At 34.7% G+C, this 23,957-nt stretch overlaps 2 protein-coding genes across 2 annotated transcripts; one reads left to right on the forward strand and one right to left on the reverse strand.

Annotated features, from left to right (window-relative positions):
* The first annotated feature begins 254 nt into the window (after positions 1-254).
* FCLY (farnesylcysteine lyase) lies at positions 255-7,041 on the forward strand. Its single transcript, XM_086245327.1, has 5 exons — positions 255-1,016; positions 1,120-1,293; positions 2,669-3,028; positions 3,148-3,323; positions 6,598-7,041. The coding sequence occupies exons 1-5, from the start codon at positions 468-470 to the stop codon at positions 6,860-6,862; spliced, it is 1,524 nt and encodes a 507-aa protein (XP_086101453.1). The 5' UTR covers positions 255-467; the 3' UTR covers positions 6,863-7,041.
* A 3,551-nt stretch (positions 7,042-10,592) lies between these two features.
* Positions 10,593-15,058, reverse strand: LOC147283651 (vacuolar protein sorting-associated protein 20 homolog 1-like). The gene is made up of 6 exons (XM_086244453.1): positions 14,832-15,058; positions 14,338-14,490; positions 13,980-14,132; positions 13,049-13,132; positions 10,896-11,040; positions 10,593-10,818 (listed from the first exon to the last, which is right to left on the reverse strand). The coding sequence occupies exons 1-6, from the start codon at positions 14,931-14,933 to the stop codon at positions 10,793-10,795; spliced, it is 663 nt and encodes a 220-aa protein (XP_086100579.1). The 5' UTR covers positions 14,934-15,058; the 3' UTR covers positions 10,593-10,792.
* Between the last annotated feature and the right edge of the window lie 8,899 nt (positions 15,059-23,957).

Genomic DNA, 23,957 nt, shown 5'->3' on the forward strand with positions numbered 1-23,957 from the left:
ACAAAATTAGAACCCAAAGTTCACAACGAAACAACAAATTAACAAATAATAATGCTAGGTGTATCATATTTTGGTATCATTATGTGTATTACCTTTTTAATAGAGATGAGACCTATTTATATTAGTGGGTCTTACCTCTATTAGAGAGTTTGTACACGAGATAATACTAAAATGTGATAGATCTAATATTTTTTATTAACAAAAGTCCAAACATGTAGGCCAACAAAAACAAAAGTTCAGAACTAAGCAAAAGCCCATAGGAGGACTAAAGAAGCAATTTGAGAGTCAACGTAGCATTAGCTGCCCTGCAACTCTCATCTCTCTCACCCAACAAGAAACCAAAGAAGCAATATTGACAAGTGCCAACAACAACAAAAAAAAAGTTATCATTCTCCGATCTATAGAACCTCAGCTATATTGACAAGTGCCAACAACAACAACAACAACAAGAACGCTAAATTTGAAACATGTTATCATCAATTCCCCCAACAATCACCTTAATCTTGATGTTGCTCCTATCAATAACAACAACACCACCTTCCCAAGTTGTTGCTGGTCATCCTTCACCCACTGCCACTCCCACTCCCACTACTACCGTCTGCATCATCGGCGGCGGCATCGGCGGCTCCTCCGTGGCCCACTTCCTCCGCCACTACTCCCCCCCTAATCTCAACAGCAACAACTTCACCATCCGAATCTTCGAGCGAAATGCCGTCGTCGGGGGTCGCATGGCCACCGTCAACGTCTCCGGCCACACTTTCGAGGCCGGCGCCTCCATTCTCCACCCCAAGAACTTACACGCCTTGGCCTACACCAACCTCCTCAACCTCACCGTCAACGACCCATCTTCTGCTTCTTCAGGTTTTGGAATTTGGGATGGTAAAAAGTTCGTGTTCAAGACTCTCACCGTCAAATCCAAGCTTCCCTTTGTGGATAAGATTGTTTCGCTTGCGAATTCGCTGCTCTTGTTCGTTAGATACCGCTTCTCGCTCATCAGAATGGATAGATTTGTAGAGGTTAGCTACTGTCTTCTCTTTTTTTTTTTTTTTTTCTCATCTATGTATGTGTATATGTTTGTGTGGGTTTTATTGTTGATTGTGATATGGGTTTGTGGTGCAGAGTGCTGTAAATAGCTTCTTGAAGTATTATGAAAGCTTTGAGACAAGACCGGTTTTTGAGACAGTGGATGACATGCTTAAATGGGCTGGTTTGTACAACCTTACCACAAGGACTTTGGGTGTTGAATTGACTGATGCTGGGTTGTCTCCCTTACTAATACAAGAGCTTGTCACTGTAAGAACTTTTCGCTTCAACAATTTTGGAGGGTGTTTTGTTTAGTTATTAAATATAAAAAAAAAATGGCATTCTATAGTTTTTCTTTTTCTTTAAATATAAACAAATAGGGTGTTCTTTAGTTTTTGTTTGTTTGTTTATGGCATCCATTACATTTGTTAATAGTTTAACTTCATTTAAATTCTTTTGTGACTGTTATGTAAAAAGAAGATTGGAGTTTATGGTGTGAAGCAACTCCAAAATGCTAGATAATTAGGTTTGGATACGCATATGGTCCACATGTATGTAGCTTGTATGCCTTTAGAAGCTTTGAATTCATGCTATAGCAGTGTATTGGAGCCTCTGGAGCTTGTAAATATAGTAGAAAGAAGGGGGGGGGGGGGGGGGGGGGGGGAAGGGCCTTTGTGATTCTCTGATGGTTTTGTTAGAAACATGGTTAATGGGGTTTTGAAATTCAGAAATGTGGTGTGGGGCATGATCGACTTTCTGTCTCTACGTAGAATAGTAAGAGAACTCCCAACCAATAATTATAAACAAAATAGAAAGACAAAGAAACAATGCCAATCAAAATATTTCAGTTAGAAAGAGTTGACTGCTAATGTATAAACTAGTTAAGAGTGTGTGTGTGGGGAGAGGGGGGGAGAATGAATCTATTAGAATGGTAGCATGATTCTATTGAGCGTAACTTTTATTGGCAGTAGAAATGTAAAAAAATGGATACTAGGAACCTGCAAAATGTAGGATATCTTATGCTCTATTGTGAGTGGATTCAAAACCATGCAACTACAAGTTTTTTACAAAATTGGCACAAATCAATACAGTGTTTACTATCCTTTATGATCTTTCATGGGATTGCTAAATTTGCAACATATGTAGCTTAGAGTTGTAAAATGTCATTTTGGTGTTTAAAGTGATATTCTATGGAATTTGGTGTTTACTAGGAAAGGATATAAGTTTGCAAGACAGGGGATTGAATACAATGTATGGGGTTTACAAACTCAAATAAAGAACAAGCATATGCGACCCTGCTCACCCTACTGTGTTGGCCTAGCTTCAAGTTTGAAAATTACTTTCTTTGATTTTTGGTTTTCTTGTATGTGTATAAAATATTTGCTCATGGATGAGGATGAGGGAAATGTTTAGTTTTATGTTTTGTTGGAGTAGGCCATGTCATTCATTTTCCTTATCCTACAATTGTTATTGCAGTTCTTTTATGTTTAGATTGTTTTTAGCATATAGGGTTTCTAGTTTTTCTGGTTTCATTTCATTAAGTGTATATTTTGATATGTTGAACTATAAATTTCGCTAATAATTGTAGCAGTCTTTGAGGGTTTAGAAATTTCATTAGAAGTTATTACTCTTCTGAATTCTTCAGGTCATCACAAGAATCAATTACGGCCAAAGTGTCAGTATGAGTGGGCTTGCTGGTGCAGTTTCTTTGGCAGGATCTGGTGGAGGATTGTGGTCCATCAAAGGAGGGAACTGGCAGATGGCTGCTGGACTGATTGATCATTCAAATGTTGCATTGCACCTTAATGAAGAGATAGAATCTCTCTCTTCAAATGGAGAATATTATGAACTTAACTCCACCCTGAGAAACAGTTATACATGCGAAGTAGCAGTGGTTGCCACACCTCTAGATGAGTTGAGTATTCAGTTTACTCCTCCAATTTCAATTCCTAAGAGAGAGTTACAACACACACATGCAACTTTTGTTAGGGGCCTCTTAAATCCCGTAAGTAACCCGGCATGGATAAAACTCATGTGTGACTTCTATGCTTATTTATTTAATTATGTTTGGAGTTAAATTGTTTGTTATCACAAACCATTTTCTATATATTTACTTTGGGCTAGGTATATTTTGGTCTGAATGCTGTAGTAGAAATTCCAGAACTGGTTGGGACAGTTGAGGATCTTGACCTTCCATTCACAAGTATCTCCATTCTCAAGCAACATGATGAGAAGGACATCATTTACAAGATATTCTCTCGTAAACCAATGGCGGATGCAATTCTAGATAGCATCTTCAGGTAACAGTCTAAGTTTCTAACTAGCCAGCACTCATTTGCATTCAACAAGAAAAGAGAATATGATGGGTGCATACACTTCCACTGATGCAGGATATGATACTAAAGCCAAGATTAACCAGAATTAATTTTAAGCTTTGAATTTAAATTAGCTAACACCCACACTCATATAAGGAAAATAAGTAAATTAGTATGAAACGAATCAGCTTTAAACCCACATAAAGTTCCTTGTAAAATGTTGTGTTCAAGTGGTAATAATGAATGTGTTGAATCCTCTAGCTTAGGGTTGTTCTAATTTAATGCAGAGAACTAAATAGAATATAGTAGTGAGTTCAACAATAGATGTAAGATTGAAGAAACAAAGAAAGAAAGAGTTTGCAGGGAAAGGGAATAATATATCAAGGAACACTTACTTGAGAGATGTATAATGAAAGCTAAAAGACAAGAAAGATTAACCTCAAATTATAGACAGATAAAGTAGCTGGATGATCACAAGGTTTCACACCCAAAACTTGGCTTCACACCAAAAGTTCCCATCGCAGGAAAATTAACAAACCAGAAAATTTTTGATAAAATGTTTTATTCATCATCATCATTATTTTTCTCCAGCAAGATACATCAAAAAATACCTCCCAAATAGACTAGCATTAAAGTCCCAATTACAAAGAAGAACTCCCCAAATTCCTAAAGATAACTAATGCATAAGTGTCCTAATTAATTTTATGAAACTGAAACTTATGCATTAAAAGTTTATTTGAACTGAAACTGACACAAGTATTGAAGAAAATAAAACTGAAAATAAACCCAATAAATTGCTGGAAACAAAGCCATAAATGCAGAGAAGTAATGGTCTGCACTTAATCAAGCCACAATGAAAGGACTCGATCATTTTTTTTCTTTTTCCATCTTTTCTGCTCATAAACCTTGAATGGTTTAATAATGATGTCCTCATCATCTACCCTCAGAGCTTGCTCGGGTTTTTCGTATTTGGTCTAATGTCAATAATGTTAATCTTGAATCTTCAACATTGTTTCATTGTAAATCTTCTGTTCAACATCATTATATAAAGTGGACAGAAGAAAATCTTGCGACTTTGAAACCAGATTCAAAAAGTGACAGGATTAAAGTTGAATAACCTCAGATATCCCTTGTTTTTGCTCTCTCTCTCTCTCACACACTTTCTCTCTCTCTGAAATCTCTGTTGAAAATATTCCTAAACGCTCTCTCAATCTGTTGGTCTCTAGCATTTGGTCATAAAACTATTTCTTTTATTTTTTTTTCTTTTGCTGGAAAAACCATTTGTTTTAGTTTCTGGATATTATTTGTTTTTTGAGCAATAATATGTTGTAAATGAAAAATAAATTTTAAGTATCTTGTCTACATGGAAGTGACATGCTAGACCTTTCAGCTAACATAACGGCATTGGCCATTTGGTCATAATATGTTGTAACAATTTAAAAATTTCAGGGTTGACATTGTTGAAAACTTGAAATTTAGCCTGGGGTTAAAAATAAACATCGAGCAAACACTGAGGGTTAGAGGTGTACAGCACAAAATCTTTATGTTTTCATTTAATTTTTTTTCTTTTTCTTTTTGGGTCAATAGAGAACTAGGTAGTTTCAAAAGTCTATATTTGCAAATCTTAGTGAGATAAGAAATACAAAATGTTGATGTCAGCCAACAGCGGTCAACAGGTCCACTAGGCAGCTTTACCTTTTCTTGTTAGCTAAGTAGCTAATCTGTAATTTTAGAGTTCTTCTTGATTGGGGGGGAGTTTTGTTCTGAGTGCCTATCGGACTTTGGTCTTTTTTATGCTGTTTTAGTTGTTTGATGGACTTCTCATCCTTGTTGTTTGTAGTTCCTTCTTCTTTTCTAATTAAATTGTGTTTCTTGTAAAAAAAAAAAGTAGTATTTGGGTAACGTATTTGTTATGTTTGAGAAGCTAGATTGTTGAATGCAATTCAGTTTTGATTAGTTATTCTTCAGTTTTTGCTTAGATGAAAGGACTTTTTGACAGACCATTCCCTAATAATAATCCAATAGGTTGAGGTGCTATCGATTAATTTACCATTTTTTTAGAGTGCTGCTATTTGCACACCCTTTTTTTCTCTTTGCACACCCTTTCCTAAAAAAAAAAAAAAAAACCTCAAGGGAAAAGACCCTTATACCCCATTTATTTTTCTTTCTGCACACCCTTCCTAAACAGAAAAAAAAAACACACACCCAAAAATCACACACCCCATCCCCCATCTCCCCCCCCCCCGTACACACTCCCTCACCCACACACCCCATCCCCACCTCTCCTCTCTCCGGCACCACCTCTCCTCTCTCCGGCACCACCCCTCCCCTCCACCAAGCCTCAGCCCCGTCGCACCCTCCCTCCAGCCCACCTCCTTCCCCTCCACCCAGCCCGACCTCTTCCCTCCCCTCCACCCAGCCCCGGCCCCACTCTCTCTCCTTCCCTCTCTCTCTTTCTCTGTTAACACACCCGCGCAGAACCTTCTGCACCACCCTACTCGCAGCAGTACCACCACCGGACCTTCCTCGCGCGCAGGCCGTTCGGTAGTCATCCGCCGAAACCGGCGGGTTCGTTCGGTAGCCATCCGTCGAAGCTGTCAGTTTCGTTCGGCAGTCATTTGCCGAAACCATTAGTTTCGTTCGGTGGTTGTCTACCGAACCAACCGCAGCGACAGAGAAAGGGAGGGAAGAGAGAAGGGAGAGAGGAGAGAGGGAAGGAGAGAGAGAGAGATGGAGGAGCCGAGGAGGGGCTTCCGGGCTGGTTGTGGTGGCTGTTTTGGGGGTGCTGTGGTGATGGTGCATGCGGAGAGAAAGGAAGATGGTGGTTAGTGGTGGCGCGCGGTGGTGGTGCTGCGAGGAAGGTGGTGCTGCGCGCGGTGGTGATTGGGCGAGTGGAAAGGAGAAAGGGGCTGCCGGGCTTGGAAGGAAAAAAAAACAGAGGGCTGCGTGGGTGGGTGGGTGTGGTCGGGTGAGGGAGATGAAGGGGGGTGTGTGTGGCTGGGTGTGTGTGTTTTTTTTTGTCTGTTGATGGGGTGTGCAAAAGAGAAAAAATGGAGTTGGGGTGTGTTGGGTGAGGGTGAGTGTGTCTTTTCCTTTAATTTTTTATTGTTTTTTTACAAAAGGGTGTGCAAAAAGAAAAAAAAGGGTGTGCAAATAGCAGCACTCTTTTTTTATCCATAAACCATCAGAATCTTTGTTTGGTCCACAAAACGCTTGATCCTTTATATACTGATTATAGTTTTGCTTCTGCTACTTTTAGTGTGAGGATGGAGACAATTCGAATAAATTGGGGTGCATACCCACGATACAGTGCTCCTGAAGTTTTCGCACCATTTATTTTGGATGGTCAGCATTTGTACTATGTGAATGCTTTTGAGAATGCAGCAAGTACAATGGAGACGAGTGCTGTTGCTGCTGAGAATATTGCAAGACTCATCCTGTCAAGATTTTTTAGCCATGTACCTTTGAGTTTGGCAAACTTGAGCTCCCATTCCGATGGAGGGGCTCTTCATGTAGATCTGTGAATTGTACTTGTGTTTGCAAATCTTTAGTTTTGGTTGTAATTAAAGGTTAGGTGACACAAATGTAAGATTTTGTAATTCCTTGCAACAGTAAAAACAACTCAAAGAATGTATTGTTTATGAGTGATAGTGATACTACACAATATTTATTGTAGAATGTGAAGAACTTTAGTTTTTGTTTTTGGGCTGGTTTCAGAAGTACTGTACGGATTTACCAAAGTGTTGCATTCATAAAGCAAAAATTAAAATCCAACCTGCAATATTGTAGACATTAGTTTTGCCGACAAAAATAATTTATACTCTAACTTGCCTAATCTTTGGATTTTGTCTTTTTGGCAGCTAGGTTTGATGGTTAAATTCTTAAGTATGAATACTGAATGGTAACTTTTTTGCTAGTAGATTTCATCTGCAAGGATTAAATTGATAGAGCAAAAGCGTCACTATGAACAAATTGCCAAAAGCCAAAATACGGCATGAGTTTTGACCACAGGAGCTTTACCACTTCCCATCATCGGCTGCATTGGAGGAGCTTTAGCACCCATGTTTTTGAAGGGCATTATAGATTGTCTAAAAGGGGTGTATGTTTGGGAGTGTTTATGTAGAAAGCGTTTTTGCTCAAATGCGCTTTAACTAGAAGCGTTTTTGTTAGAAACACATAATTTTTTTAAAAAAAGTCGGTGTTTTTTGTAAATGTACTTGGAGGCTCTTTCTAAGGAAGCGCTTCCATAACCCAAAAATACTTTTAATTTTTTTTTTTTTCAAATACAAGCAAAAGCGTTTTTGACTATTTGAAATTAAAAGCATTTTTAAGTCTTCTAAAAGCACTTTTAAACAAGCCAAGTCTCTAGTAGTCCACAAAAAAATCTATTTATCATGATACTAGCAAAATTAAAGAAAAAAGAGAGGCCAAAAGATATTTTTGGTCATTGTCATTTGCCGCAACTTACACTTTTGTCCCGTAGTATTTTTTTTTTTGTCATTTTTATGCATATAGTTTCATTTTGTTTGCACTTGTGGTCCAAATCATCAAATGAGCTAATTTCTATTTATTTTCGGTGTTCATATTATCCATTGACAAACCCAATTTTAAATTGTTTGTTTTTGTTTAAAATGACCTTAGAGTTTTTAAAGAACTCTTTTTGGAAATTCTAATCTATTTTCAATTTTGATTTTCATGCTCATATGATGGGGTAATTGGTGTTCAAAGTTTTCTTAAGGTTTGATCTTAAAATTTGGGATTTATTTGACTCTGGTTTGAAAACCAAATTAAAGATTTTATTGAATCGAAAGAGTTTAACCAATTCCAACAAATTTACTTATGAATTTTAAATTTTCTTGAATTGGATCTATTTTAAATTTATATATCGAAAATATACTTACCTATATTCAATTGATACTAACCTTAGATTCTTGCCGTTGAGAAATGAATCAGTACTTCTACTCGAGCACCATCATGTACTATTTACTGCATGTTTTCGATCATTTGTAGTTTAAACGCATGAATTTAGATAAGTATTTCGAATTGATTTGAAGCATTTGAAGAAAAATTCATAGATGCATTTTATACCTCCCATGTTCAAATTGTCACTTTTGAGTTTCAATTTCTTTCACTCTATATAATTTATCAACCGTCAAATTTTTTTCATGATTTAAATTTATTACAAGCTTTAAACCCCATATAATTGTGTTGAGGAAATTACAGATTTAGTCCAGTTATTTTATACTTAGTTTAATTTTGGTCCACAATCTTTTTTAAGTTCTGTTTTGGTCCACTAATTGTTTCACTTGTTCAATAAAGGTCTAGATTTGTTTTCTCAAATTTGGCCTGCTTTTTACCCTATCAAATCTCACCCAAATTCAGCAAATATATACTTGTTTTAAAGCTATGCATTTATTCTTTACAACCATATAAAGATCATTCAAATTGGAGTTCTAAAACTCAAGATAATTGACCCTAAAGTAGGGTACCCAAAACTGCCAATTTTTCAAATTTCACCAAATCTCAATTCTCTTAGATTATAATACTCCAAATTTGTTTTTATGACTAAGAAATGATGAAATATAACTTATACTTCAATTATAATTGAAGAAAACACAACCCAAAAGATTTAAAGTCACAAATCTGGATCTTTATTGAACAAATGAAACAATTAGTGGACCAAAACAGAACTTAAAAAAGATTGTGGACCAAAATTGAACTAGGTATAAAATAAGTGGACCAAATCTGTAATTTCCTCTAATTGTGTTATTGAAATGAAGTTCTTACGGGTAAAAATGAGGCTGAACATCACAAGTTGTGCATGAAAAATCCTAGTTTTGAAACATTTAACCAAATTTACGATTTGGATTAACAATGTTAATAAAATGAAACTATAAGGACAAAAATGACTAAAAAAACTATATGGATGATAGTGTAAGTTGAGGCAAACTATATAATGGACTAAAAATGTATTTTGGCCAAAGAGGGGCCTGTTTGGTATTCTATTTAAAAACTATTTTTTGTTTTCAAAAACAAAAAAACAAGTTTTAGTTGTTTGGTAGACCATTTTTAAAAACAATTTTTAGAAAAAAATTCAAAAACATGCCTCTTTTTAAAAATGATAAAACATCGTTTTTCTCAATTTTTTTTACACTTTTTTTTTTTTTAGATGTCATCATTTTTTAAATTTAAAAATTGTTTTCAAATTTCATACCAAACACGTTTTCAAATTTTAAAAATTGATTTTGAAAACTCACATTAAAAAAAAAAATCTTAATTTTTGAAAAAAAAATTTGAGTAGATACTTCCTGGTATCAATTCTGGAAACTATTTTTTATTTTCATCTATAATATTTATAAATGAAATAAGAAGAATTTTTTTAAAAAATTTATAGATCTACAAAGATGTATACAGTATTATATAAAAAAGAACAAAATCAATCCTTACCAGCTAATTCTGTGTAAATTCAAGTCATAAAATTGCGTCCTATTGAGCTCTTGAAGAAGCCCTAAGTACTAACTGGCAAACTGCACTAATGCTTGAGTCCTCATGTTTGAGAACTAACCTTGTTCTTATGGCCAATCAAATGAACTCCACCATGAGAGAGAGAAGAGAGAGTTCGGGATGGTGAACCCCATCATAAGCTCATTTGATTGACCATGAGAATAAAATTGATCCTCAAACATGAGGACTCAAGCATTGCTTCTTTCAGATTGCCCAGATTTTTTGTTCTCTCGTCAAAGTTTACCCAAATTTGAAGTGCCACATTAGTACAGATGAATGCATCAAAGTTAAAAACTCCAAAACTCCACATTAGTGTTAACATTTTTTTTTTGGTTGGGCGCTAACCCCAACAAACAAAAGTTAATAACTTACAAGACGGCCTCTAGTGAGACCAACATAGTCCTTAAACAGTGATTGCTAGCAAACAGCAGGTGGGGGGTGTCAAAAACCATCAGACCCAGCTCCAACGACTGCCTGAGATTGGCAAACCCATCAACCACCATTTTAGACTCTTTATAGAAGTCAACATGTTTGTTTTGGTAGCAAAACGTACTAATTTCACAGCATCACAAAAGCCTACACAATGTGGATTATGCTCACAAACAGAACGATTATCTCCGAGCATTTGTTTCTAGTTTTCCCTTGTTCATTGTGTGAACAAAGACTATGATGAGGAATTGAGGTTTGATAGTACCCATTTAAAAGAATCAAGAGAGAACAAGGGCGGTTCCTTTAGTTTGCAGACTCAACTTAGGAAGGGAAAAACGATAATATATGCTGGAGCAATACATATCTGTACAATCCCATTTGGAAAATAAAGGTACACCAATCAAAGTCATTCAAACCAAATAATTTTTTACAAATGCATGCATGGTTGTGGACAGGATGGTCAAATTTAAGTTTGGAAACAGTTTGAGCAGATGACAACCCAATTCAACTGTTCTATCCAATCAAGCCGGCAATGGTTCCTCCATAACTGCATATCCAAAAATATGGTCAAGCATTTGCAATTGATTTGAAGTGAGAAAGTGAATGAGTGGGTGAGTGATATACCTTTTCTCTTAGTGGAAACTTCAGCATCATCTGTGACCACATCAGGTGCAACTGGGGCTTTGGTTGGTACATCAGGAAGGTCCAACTTCTCAGTTTCTTGAGATGGCACTGAAGCAGGAACTTTAGGCAGATCTTGATCAGTAATCTGACAAAGGGAGAGGAGTTTCTCTTTTAGATGAGATAAAATCATGCGTTCATGGGGTTGTTGCCCATATGCCAACATAGTGAAACCAACAAGACAACAAACAATCTAAATTACAGTTCATGCTATAAATTGATTTATGATTAGCTCAGAAACAATTTAATTGGAAATTTGTAATCGCAAGATCCAATTTCAACTTACATGAAGGTCCAATGAAAGACCTGAAGCATAAGGCTCAACAACAATCATGCTAAAGCAACACAATGCACACACAAGAAGTTCATATTCAACCTATATTTTGTTTGAAAGGTAAGAGAATTATGGGGGGGAAATAAATCATAACATATTCTAAATGTCAAAAACCCGAACAGGCATAGATTTGAATCAGAATTCCACAGATTTTGAAAAAAAAAAAAAGTGTTTTGGGGTTTTTCATGACCATTTTGCGGCAAATATACAATGTCAGTATTTAACATGGCATCACCTTGTGTATTTCAACAAGTCAAATCAAACAAAAAGTTATCTTACACACAATGTAGGATATGTTTTTTGGAGGGATGATCCTTTATGGGGATCTAAAAATGTAGGATTTAGATCATAAGACAACAATGTGGAATGGACCCAACACATGATCCTCAAGTTAGGTACTCAACTTAGGTCCTTAGGTCTTCTTTAGATACCTCCTTGTGTGTAAATATATGCATATATATATATAGTCTCTCTCTCTGCAGGACGTTCGTTCTTCAAGACACATATATTTTATGGTTTTTTATTCATCATTTGATCTTATTCTTGGCAGGGGTGTAATACTTTAGGGTATAAATCATCAACAAAGACATGTTCTTCGGTTTTAGCTCTCATGGTTTTTAACTCCCGTTCCTCAGTTAGATTTTAGTTTTAACTCTCATGGGTCATATCATAAAATGGCCCATGTCTAAAGAACGAGCATCCTACAGAGAGAACAATTAATTCTATACACTAAATATAGAACCTATACCCTAACATGTTGAACCCTGTAAAAAATGGCCTAAAAAATGACAAAATGTCATAGACATACCCATGTCCATTCTTTAGTTAAAGAATGGACATCCTGTAGAGAGAATTTGTGTGTATATATATATATATATATATATATATATATATATTCCACTTATATTATGTGGCAATTCCGCCAAGATCTCTTCTTTTGTTGGGGGAAGAATCCGCACGAATCGGATTTTTTGAGGAACATATCGAGAGAGAATTGGTTAGACAATGTGTGGTTGTTAAACAAGGATCGGTTTTTTAGCAAGGTACGGAATGTATCGTCAAATATTCAATATGATTCCACAAGATCTAGTTTCGTTCAAGTAACGGATTCTAGCCAATTGAAAGGATTGCTCTTAAAGGGCTTAAAATCAGTCCACAGTCCCAACAAAGTGGGATATGCATAATCTATCAATTCTCCATCCTAGAAGTCCTGCAGTAAAACTGCCGGAAAAAGGATGATAAGACACCACATTGCAATGTTCTGATGATTACACAAACTGGACGCTGCGCATTGAATAAAAAAAATAATTGGGGTGTAGCAAAATTGGTAATGGGATAAATGAAGAGCACCTAGGAGGAAGGGATAAATGAAGAGCACCTAGGAGGAAGGGATAAATGAAGAGCACCTAGGAGGAAAGAATCACTCTTCATCATGTTTAACAGTCTGAACAAAATGAATTGTAAAATGATCCTAAATACGGAACCTGGTTGCTATAATTCTCGGAGAGCAGTAATGCACTGTATGCTAATATTTTTATTTCTTTTTAGAGAAACATAATTTTATTAAATCAGAAACAGCTACTTACAATCCGTGAACAAGAAATCCACACCTATAACATCAGTAAATTGTGTGCTAATCACTAAATAAAGCCTAAATACGGTAATAGCTTGGCTAAATATAGAATAACCAGAAGGGAATAAATGACAATCAGGATGAATCGTTAGGTTTGTGGATCTATTATTTGAATAAAAGTTATCATACCTGAGCTTCCAAGTTCTCAAATTCTGCTAAAACTTCCTCTTCATCTTCTGTGGATAATTTCTCCCCCAAGATTGCATTAATTTCCTACAAAGTCATAATAAAGACGGAAGAACTTATTAAAGAGAAAAAAGTTAAGAGGGAGAAGATGCTAAGCAAAGAAGAAACGAAATGTAAATGTTAACACCATCATTGATATATAATAAGTCCATTAAAGGAATATACACAAGTGGTACGAAAAATGCAGGAGCATTAATTAAAGTAGGTATCTTTTGTTCCAAAAATGAGAAGGTAGGAGCTAAATGGTTCGTGACAAAAAAAATTCACTACATGGTTATTTAACCAAAGCAGAGATATGATCCTTTTGATGTCCAATATCCCCTTTAAGCAAACCAATTCCCAATATTCATGGTGCATCTTTTTTTGGAAACTAAAAACAAGTGCCTCATGAGTGGTTAAATATAAGAGAAAGTGGTCATACTATGCCATGGTTTCCTTCAATGCCTGTGAGGACAACAAGTCTAGGGAAACAAACTCAACTTAGAGGTAATCTTTTGTCCCATATTTCTCACTCTTTATTTAGAACCAAAAACAACTTAATACACCTGCCCCCCTCCCCAAAGGAGACAGGAATTCTTAATAGGAAGATATTAAATCACCCTTATAAGTTTTGGGAAAAAAAAAATTGCCCTTATAAGTGCCTAAAACCTGAGAGAGAGAGAGAGAGAGAGAGAGTATGGATCTTGCACATAACAAGCATAAGAAACTTCAATACTTTATAGAACTCTTCTCAAATGACCAAAAAAGTGTTTTGTAATTGGTTAGTGATACTCATTCTAAGAATGCAGCCCAAGCAAAATCAGTTGAAATACCAAATTTTTAACTGTGCAATTAAAGAAAAATGAGAAAAATAAAAGAGAAAAGTCAAGCTCACATCTTGGTAAGCCTTAGCTTCATCAGTATCATCCATTAGCTTTTGAACATCCTCAAGATTGATCTCACTTTGCATGGCTTTGATCGCGTTATTACCAGCCTTCAAACTCTCAAATACAGCTTTCTGCTTGCTTGTCAGTTCAATATCTTGCAACTGCACCAAAAGGTATACTGGAATGTCAACATGTTCTCTTCTTAAAGTATAAGATCTTATTAAAAAGCAATCTTGGCACAATTGTGAAGGTATTCAAAGGAGTGAAGTGGGTTATAGGTATATGTTTAAATCTTAGCAATGACCGGAAAAGAGCAAAGGAAACTGAAAGAAACAAAAGAAATTGGAGGTTTGCATAATTACTTACTTGTTGCTCAACATTAATAACCCAGGTATCTACTTGCTTCAATAATTCTTCTTGTGCCTTTTTCTTCTTTAATGCCAATAATGCTCTTTCCTTTCTCTTTTCACGAATCAAGTCCCTTGCAGCTTGCTTTTCTGCTTCAATTACAGCTTCAAGCTGTGAAAAATTATCAAGAGATGTGAATTCGATTGTTAACCTGGAAAAGTTGCAGCCTTTCAAAAGTGTATGCAAATTGATTTTCTTAATAAAATATTTCACTTAATTAAAAAAAAAAAAAAAAAAAAAAGAGGAACTCCTTTTACCACGTTATATAACAACATTCATTATGTTCATCATTTTCAACTGTTCATTATGCGATCAGAGATACAATTTTAAAGTTTCTCCAAATTCTCAGCGACCAAACAGACCATAACAAAAATTTTGCATAATACCCACAACACAAATTTAAAAAAGGAAACACAATTCACAAAAGGTAAACCCCAAAAATAATAAAGTACCTGTTGTTGGTACTGAGCAAGTTTGCGTCTCTGGGTCTTAAGAGAGAGGATAGCTCGATCGACCTCGGTGATCTTGGGCTTCTTCACGAACAAATTCCCCATCTACTCGTATATCATTCCGTTCCAATAAACCAAAGATGGGTTTGCACCCAATACTCCAATAGAGAGAGAGAGAGAGAGAGAGAGAGAGAGAGAGAGAGAGAGAGAGAGAGAGAGAGATTCAAGCAGCCGGAGAGTCCAACAGAGACAGAGAGTTTTGGCTGTGCTGTCCTGTCTCCTTTTTCAGAGAGCTCTTTTAAATCTGGACGGTTGTTTTGATCCAACGGTTCACATCGCATTGTGTATATATTTATGTTTATTTTTTTGAGCTACTACTAATAAACATTAAACTCAACCGTGCCGGCATTTGATGGGTATCTAGTTAGAATTTGGAAGGTGATAAAATTACCCATAATACATCTAAGTTCGATCCCCCTCTCTAGACTCCAAAAAAAAAAAAAAAAACCCCAACTGTGCCGAGTCATCACATGGTCAACGTCTTAAAGACACATTACACTCTCAGATTTCTTGTAGGAGAAGAATCCATGACATCCTATTTTTAACACAAATTTTTAGTGGGGCCTACTTCATATAGGAATTATTATAATCAAATAGCTAAATGGATTTCGATTTTGGATATTTTTTACAGGGATGATCTTTGAAGTATGGCCTAAAAAATAGACGGTTCGGATTTTGAGATTACATTGTGCAGTGGGCCCAACAGAGTGGTTAGCTTTGTATTAATGAAGGTTGGTTGGTATTAGGTGATTTATTAAAACTACAATCAGTAATCGGACTCCAATTTTTGTTTACGTGATGACTCAGAGACTAATCAAACAGATTTAAATCTGAAGCTACAGATTGACACTTCAAAAACCAAATACAAATTTTGTAGCCAACACAAATCAAACATGCCCAAGGATTAAGTGACAACCTATACACTCAAAGGATCCATCACAGTAGGCATCACAGTGTTATCCACAACCACAGTGGTGTGTGATTAACTAAATAGTTCAATATGAAATATAACAACATTAAATACAAATGTTCAAGGCAAATTCGTGTTTAAATGTTAAATATGTCAGTAAACATCATGACACAGAATAGAAAAGAAAACACACAAGATGTTTATCCAAAAAAACCACAAAGGGTAAAAACTGGGGGTTTTTTTTCAGCTGATCGGACAATCCACTATGTAGGAAGTTCAATACAAAGACATCATATAACACACAAGCTCAATCACTAAGTCCTAAACTAAGTACGTGGCAGCTTCTTACCCCTTTGTACTACTTCCATAAGCTAGGCAATCAGTCAATCATGAAGTAGGCAACTTAATCTCCAAGCTTATCAACGCATGGCACCGATTCACACTAAGCACAGTGGATTCTCCAATGTATGAACATGAAATGCAGATTTGAATTCTATAGAAATCAGCTTCCTCAAGTTAAAAAACTTAAAGAAGTTGATGAAGAATCTATATCTAAAATCTAAATGAATGTATGATGAAGAAAAGAACACTCAAGACCCACTCAGATTTTAAAAACCAAAACCCAGATTTAGAAAACAATTTTCATAAGAAAAATGATTTTTCTTTACTAGTATAACAAAAAGACACTCTCTCTAGAAATGCCACAGACATAAATTCAGAAATGAAAGAGGTGAAGAGAAGTGTGTGTCGTACCCAATGTTTTGATCAAAACCAATTTCACCAACTCTTGGACAAGTGGAGGATTCCATTTGGTTTGAGCTAAAAACAAAATGACAACAAATAGAATATCCCAGAATAGAATCCTAGGTTGGTTGTTGATAAAAATGATGATGTGGAGAAAAGATAATATTGAGCAAAAATTTCAGCTGTGAGAGTGTCTCCAGCTATTTGCGTGAGTGTTGAAGAGGATGATGAATAGTGCATGTGAGATGTATTAAAAACATGTGAGTGAGAACATGTGCACATCACATGACTTATTAAAAGAAGCTGGGCTTGCAGATATGACAATGTATGACTGGTTCAACTTTAGCACAATTTAACACATGTAATAGGCTGCGAAAGAAATGGGCTTTAAAAGCCAATTCACGAAATGAGCTTTGAAGTATCAACAGTCATTTAAGTGATGAAAATGCATGTGCAGTGCACGTGTAAAGAAAACTGTTCTTATGATGAGTGTGTGGCTAGTCAAACAGACACAAAACTGATTTTGTGAAATGCATGAAATGTATTATACTTTAGAGCCTTTTGCATTGTAACTTCGATCTTTATTTCTTCATCTCAAGTGTTTTAACCTTAATTCTAGCCTAGAGCTTGTAAGTGAATAATTAAAAATAAATACATTAATTTTGGCAAGGAAAAGCCAATTCACATTAACCAAATTAATTAAGGGTCGAACCATATAGAGTCATGAGTGCAAACCAAGACATATAGATATAACTTCCATATATCAAAAATTGTCCATGCAACAATTAACCATGGAATCAAAATTGGAATTAATATTTGTTCATAAAGCAACTCATACTCTACATCACAGATTTAACAAGAGCCATTAAATAATTAATAAAGTATATCCTCGAATCAAAACATTCAAATGCAATTGCTTTATTCCTATACTTATATATATATATATATATATATATATATACACCCAATAAGGCAATAATGCATAGATGAAAGAGTTCCTCAAGCAGTCATTCAAATCATTCAAATTTTACATGATTCTTTATCCAAGTAATTAACATAAGACATATAAAAAAAAAATCTTACAAGTCATATAATCACACACGGTATACATAAGTCATGATACTTTTCTTTCTAGATCAAGATTTCAAATTAATCAATATATAACATAAATCAACCAACACAGATTGATATCGTCATTAGTGGCGCTTATACAAGAGCATGCAGATTCATAGCACCATTAATTATAAACCGAAACATGAAAGATACATAAAGCCAAACAGTACCATGACACCCAAATAATATATATGCCGATCGATATGATATTCAATCAAGATAAATTAATCATTAAATTCAATAACGGAGAACGATGAGATTCTTAAACCATGCTTTGATACCACATGTAAGCTTATATGCATGTAAACTTTATATTGAGAAATCATTAGACTCAATCAATAAATCTAAGACTAGAATTTCATGATTCTCACAGTTACTTAAGGCGGAAATTCAATTAACATAAATACATATCTTGATCCATGAGACTCGATACTTGAATGCGGAATAACAATTGACAATGAGTTGCTCTCGAAGCCTAAGAACTGGAATTCGAGTTTCTCTCCCTTCTGTATAAACCGAAGTCATAAAAGTGTATTATGCGTGTGTAGGGTTTTAGATGGATTTATCCTACATATTTATAGAGAGAGATGAGTGAATTTCCCATTACAATCCCTTTAATCTCTACCGTCCATCATAGTAGATATAGACTAGGAAACTAACCCAAATCCTTTTATTATTATGACTATATCAATTACAATCTTTATTAGTTCGAGATTGTTATATAGACCACAATTAATAGGATATTTACTTGTCGGGCAAATAATTAACTCCAACATGGTGTGGTGATCAACACAAGGTGAACAGAGAGAGGCTTTGGTGGTTCACTTGGCTAGGGCTCCTATCTAGAATAAGAGGATGTTGTTTAGCTTATGTTACCATGTTATATGTTTCCATTAGAATCTCATGCTAGTGTCATTTCACCAAGGTCGTGTTTGTTTGGTTGCTATCCTGAACTTTAATGGGAATACGTTTCCTATTTTATTTAAATGCGGTGTTTGGTACGTTGCACTTAACCTTGGAAAGGAAATAGAAAAATTGAAATTGACGAGAGTCAAACTCCTGAAGATAGGCGTAATAGCAATACCAGGGAGGGGATGGTATTGCAATTACATCCAATAACTAGAATGCAAATTACGCTTATTATCCCTATAAATATCAACAAGTATAAAAGAAAATTATAGAATATTGGGAACCCTTGTTAGACTTTCTTTCTTCCGTGAAGGCTTCCGTCAACCTTGTTGAACCTGCTTCTTGAAGTCGACGCAGAGAAGCAAATATGGCTTCTTACTTCATGCTTTCACTTTTGAGAGCTTTGGATAAAAGCCCATTTCGGCAATGCAATATTGGATTTAACCCAAGGATTTTTGTCTTTGGATTTTAACCCATTGTTTATTTTTGTATGTCCATTTTGCCCATTTATATAAATAATGGAAATAAATTAGAAATCCCTAATTTTAGGCATTTATTACTCATAATTTTGAATTTTAACATTTTTATTTCCAAAAGTTTGATGACACCTGCATCTAATTAAAAAAAATCGTTAAAAAAATATGAAGGTCAACATATAAAAACCTAATTTTCATTAACATGTTAAACACCCAATATATATTTATATAACTTACCTACTATATAGTGGAAAAAAGATCTATCATAGTTCAAAAAGCTAATTATCATTAACATGTTAAACATCCAATACTTCTATCATAGTTCAGAAAAAAAAAAAAAAAAAAAAGATGATACCTCTCACTTAGGTAAAGAAAAATATAAAATACAAATAAGAATAAGAAAATACCTAACTTAGAAGTTGAGGTTGAAATGAAAAAAGGCACGAAGAAGATCGAAAAATAATAATATACATCTAGTTAAGGTAAAAGGTATATAATATAGAATTAACAACCTATTTGTGAGGTATATAAAACATAAATCAAAATATGCACCAATATCTATAACTTTGGTTGAAAAAAATTGAAAAAAGATATCTCTATGTCAGGTTTTTTAAAAAAAATATAAGGAAAAAATAGAATAATAAGGAGATACCTCTAATTTAGGCCGAAAAATGATGCAAGAGAAATAGGATACCTCTAATTTAGGTTAGAAAAAGATAGAATTAAGAAAAAGAAGAAACCTTTGACTCAAGTCGAAAGGAAGACGAAAAAGATACCTCTAGTTCAGGTAAAAAAAACATATAAGAAATACAGTGTCACTAAGAGCAAGATCAGTAGTAGACTAGAAAAAATCACTGAATCAGTACCAAAATCAACAATTTAAGCTGATTCACAAACTACCCAAATTGAAGATCTGAATCTACTAGCAAAACATCAAATTTCAAAAACAAAACAAATACTCTGGGAGTTGAAATACTCTATCTAGAAAATTACATTGCAATTATAAAAAAATGATAAATAAAAAATGGTGAAAGTATTACCACTGCGGGATTGAAGGAGATTGAAAAGGCAATATATAGAAGCTTGTGCAAGAGAAGCCATTGGGTTAGAGAGAGAGAGAGAGATCAAATATCGAAGGAAGTGAAAGAGAGATCGAGAAGAACTTAAGGTGTGATTTTTATTGGTTTTTACAAACAACTCATTTTTATTAAGAAAGTTTTTCTCTATACGAAATCAACTTAAATAAAATGTAATTATTATGAAAATCATAATTAAAGATTGTTTAATATAAAGAATTAATTGACACGACATTAAAACTAGTCATTTGTCAACTAAAAGGCAAAATAGACATTCAAAATAAATAAAAAAATACAGCAAAAATATAAATCCAACGTGTCAAGATAAAATAGGGTCTAATTTGATAACCCAAAATTGTGGGTTTAATCCAAAATCAACGATCATATTTGGGTTTTTATCCAATTATCTCTTCACTTTTTTGGGTTATTATTCTATAAATTTTTCCTTTCTTTTGAGTTTTTTTTTTTTTTTTTTTTTTTTTTTTTTCTGCAATTTTAAGCTCAATCTGGACGATGAAGAAGAAGACGATGTGCCTTTTAGATATTACAAAAATTATTGAATCTCGTGTTTTGGTGAATAGCCCAATGCGTTGTTGAAGTGCTTGGCATACTTGTTTTTCTTCTACACAAAAATCAATGTGATAATATAAAATATTAATCCTTTTTTACTTTATGTTACAGTTGGTGATGAATGAAGACTGATTTTGATTTAATAATATTTCATGACTTGTTGTATTGTCATATTAATTTATTAGTTCAACAATTTGTTTTGCAAAATAAATTTATGATACAGTCATATAAATTGTTATCATTGGTTCTACATTTTGTTTTGGCATTACTTTATTATAGTACTAAAATATATATACTTTTAGTATTGAAAAATTGTTTTTTTATTTTTTGAAAATTATTATGCTTTTTCATTCCATTCATGAATTTACCAAACACTAGATTAAAAATGGAAGTCATTTCCTAATCTTGATTCCATAATTGTTCCAAAAGCTGTAATGGAAATCTCAATACCATTTCATTCAAAGATAGTAATGTAATGAAATACAATTTCAATTCTCGTTCTTAGATTACGGTCAAACAAACACGACTCAAGTATAATTTACATCTCATTTTAATATAATATGTCATATTTGATTTTAGTTTATTCAATGTACCTACATTTGAATGATTTTTATTTTTTGTGTACATTATGGCTTTAAATATAAGCCAATTGGCTATGAAAAATAGTTGCCTAACCTATTGTTTGGTTTTGGTTTTTCAAATGGCCGACATATAGATTCCTAAATATACATAATATATGTTCATTTTACTTAATGGTCAAATGCATATACAATTTGGAATATGCATAAGAGTAACTTGCAAAATTAATATATTCAAAAAGTATGAATTTTGCAATTTGTGAACATTTTGATGACACTTGGTCATAAAAATATTTGCAACCTTTTTTTAAATATCTAAAAAGGATAATGATCGAAAAGTACGTCAAAGAAGGAAAGTAGGGTGCTAGCAACCGCTAAAGTGAATCATGCCACAAGCCATGTTAATCATGGTGTCAAGTCCGAGAATTGAAGTTCAATAAACTTGACTTCGAGTTATGGCAAACAAAAAATTGTATTAATCATGGATCAAATAAAAAATCTTCAACTTGTTATTGATGAGTTTTATACTTATGACATGGAAAGGCTTACGTAATTGAATAGTAAGAGAGTAAGAATTTTGTAAAGAGCTAATTTTTATATATTTTTAGATCTTCCTAGTTTTCAAATTGCAGGGCCTCTGTGATGTCCTAGAAAATTCACTAATTTAAATAGAAGATATTTAAAATTTTTTGGAACAATTTGAATTTTTTAGAATTATCTTATAAGAAATTAGAAAATTTGTCTTTTTGGATTTACAAAATGACACACGGAAGTCATTTGGTCAAAATGAGACCACAGTCAAGAAGTGCTTAATGCCATGAACCAAAAAGCAATTCAACTTCTTAGATCGGAATCCAAGAAAAAACGTTATGATTTTTCAAAGTTGGACGAGAATTAAATTATTTTAATTTTATGGAATTAAATTAACTAGCTACTTGGATTTTTTCATAATCTTTAATTCTCGTCCAACTTTATGGGACATTTTCGGAGTCCCGAGGTAATTTTTGGTGAATTACTGAAGTTGAATAGAATATTGAAAAATAAGAAAATTAGTAGTTCTTCTTCAGTAGTTGTTGCTACTTCATTTGTAACCAACACAAGTAAGGGACCCTGAACCTAATTTCGTTTGAGCCTCTGAGCAACCAGCAAGTGGCTGCTAGTATTGGAGGGCTATAGTACTGTGATGGTGGGGCCATTGTAAAAGGCAACAATGAGAGACCCAGCAACCATTATTAGCATACCTAGCAATTTTGCTTGGCTGCGCCTCTCAGTAATATTGATGGGCTCTTACCTATCACAAGAGAAAAACAAATCAAATGTAAGCACATTTCATGACCAAAATCAAATAGGATATGTTATACTAATATGAGATGTAAATTACTCTTGGGTTAAAGTTTGGAACATACCCACAAAGCCATGCTACAAAGAATGTTAAAGCTGGACCAGTGACAGTCATGCAAGTCGAGAAACTTGCAGACGTGTATTTTAGACTGACATACAAACATATTTGATCTATCACTGGCCTGTTCAATGAAAATTAAGCAAAAAAGTTATTATCTAATAGAATACATAAGTTTTTGTTTTATTTTCATTTTCACATAATCACTTACTCGAGTACGCTCAAGGCCACAATAGGCACAAAAATCTTGTGCGTCATCATGGGCCTTGGGGTCCTATATGAAAAACAACATTATATCAATTAACAGTTTTAATGCAACTTTAAATTACAAAGCAAAACAATGTGAACTAACACACACCTAGATATTATTGCAATAACCAACAACATAATGTCACCTACTATGTTTTTATAGAATAAAACCACACTAAACTTCATGCCTTCACTAAAGGCCTTCTTGGTTACTATTGCGTTGCCTCCCAAAAGCAATGTGTAACGACCCGAACCCAAGTCTTAATTCTTTAATAAAAAAAAAAAAATATATATATATATCTTTTGGACGGACCTTATCAAATTTTTGGAAGGGAATTCTAGCATTTAGAGGGGAGTTTTAATTCAAAATTTGTAGCCTTTAAGTTCGAGACGGTGAATTAGAACTCTAGTTTCCAAACGCGTAGACAAAAACAGTGTTCAATTTGAGAATTTTAGTAGAAGGGTGGAGAATTTTCTAGAAAGGGGCAATTGGGTAATTTCAAGCCCAAATACCACCATTTAAAATCAGCCATCTCTCTCTCTCCTCATTCTCTTTCTCTAGAACTCTCTCTCCCTTTCTCTTCATCTTCTTCCCTCACCGCACCCTCCCCTGCGCGCGTCACCAGCCCCCACCAGCGATCATCAGCCACCACCAGCCACCACCAGCGACCGTCAGCCACCATCACCAGCCACCCATCGCACCCCCCAGTGCCGACCAGCCCCCCCGAGCCTAGTCTCTCTCTCTCTCCCTTTTCCTCTGTGCGCACTCAACCTCTGCACCTAGTCACCATTTCCGTTCACGTCGCCGGCCATTCCGACCACCTGAGACCTCTGGCGACCCTTCCTTTGGCCGACCGACTTAGCCTGGCCCTCCTCCTGCACCGAGCAGCTCCCACGGGTCGGAAACGACTCAAGAACCACCTCAAAACCGCCAGCCTCATCCTCCAATTTCCGGCCAGTTTTCACCACCAATTTTCGAGGATTTAAATGGGGTTTTCTCATTAAGGTATGGGCTGCCAATCTCCCAGTTTTTTTTGGATGTTTT

Source organism: Dryas octopetala, chromosome 5 (assembly GCF_963921425.1).
Source record: "Dryas octopetala chromosome 5, drDryOcto1.1, whole genome shotgun sequence".
In the NCBI taxonomy this organism is placed as follows: Eukaryota; Viridiplantae; Streptophyta; class Magnoliopsida; order Rosales; family Rosaceae; genus Dryas; species Dryas octopetala.

Excerpts from the sequence above, each read along its gene's own strand:
- LOC147283651 (XM_086244453.1), bottom strand. The coding sequence starts at position 14,933 with ATGGGGAATTTGTTCGTGAAGAAGCCCAAGATCACCGAGGTCGATCGA. Across the intron at positions 11,041-13,048 it reads TTGAGAACTTGGAAGCTCAG|ATTACTGATCAAGATCTGCC; the intron begins GTATGATAACTT and ends TCCCTTTGTCAG. Across the intron at positions 10,819-10,895 it reads AGTTTCCACTAAGAGAAAAG|TTATGGAGGAACCATTGCCG; the intron begins GTATATCACTCA and ends TTGGATATGCAG.
- FCLY (XM_086245327.1), top strand. The coding sequence starts at position 468 with ATGTTATCATCAATTCCCCCAACAATCACCTTAATCTTGATGTTGCTC. Across the intron at positions 1,017-1,119 it reads GAATGGATAGATTTGTAGAG|AGTGCTGTAAATAGCTTCTT; the intron begins GTTAGCTACTGT and ends TTTGTGGTGCAG. Across the intron at positions 3,324-6,597 it reads ATTCTAGATAGCATCTTCAG|TGTGAGGATGGAGACAATTC; the intron begins GTAACAGTCTAA and ends TGCTACTTTTAG.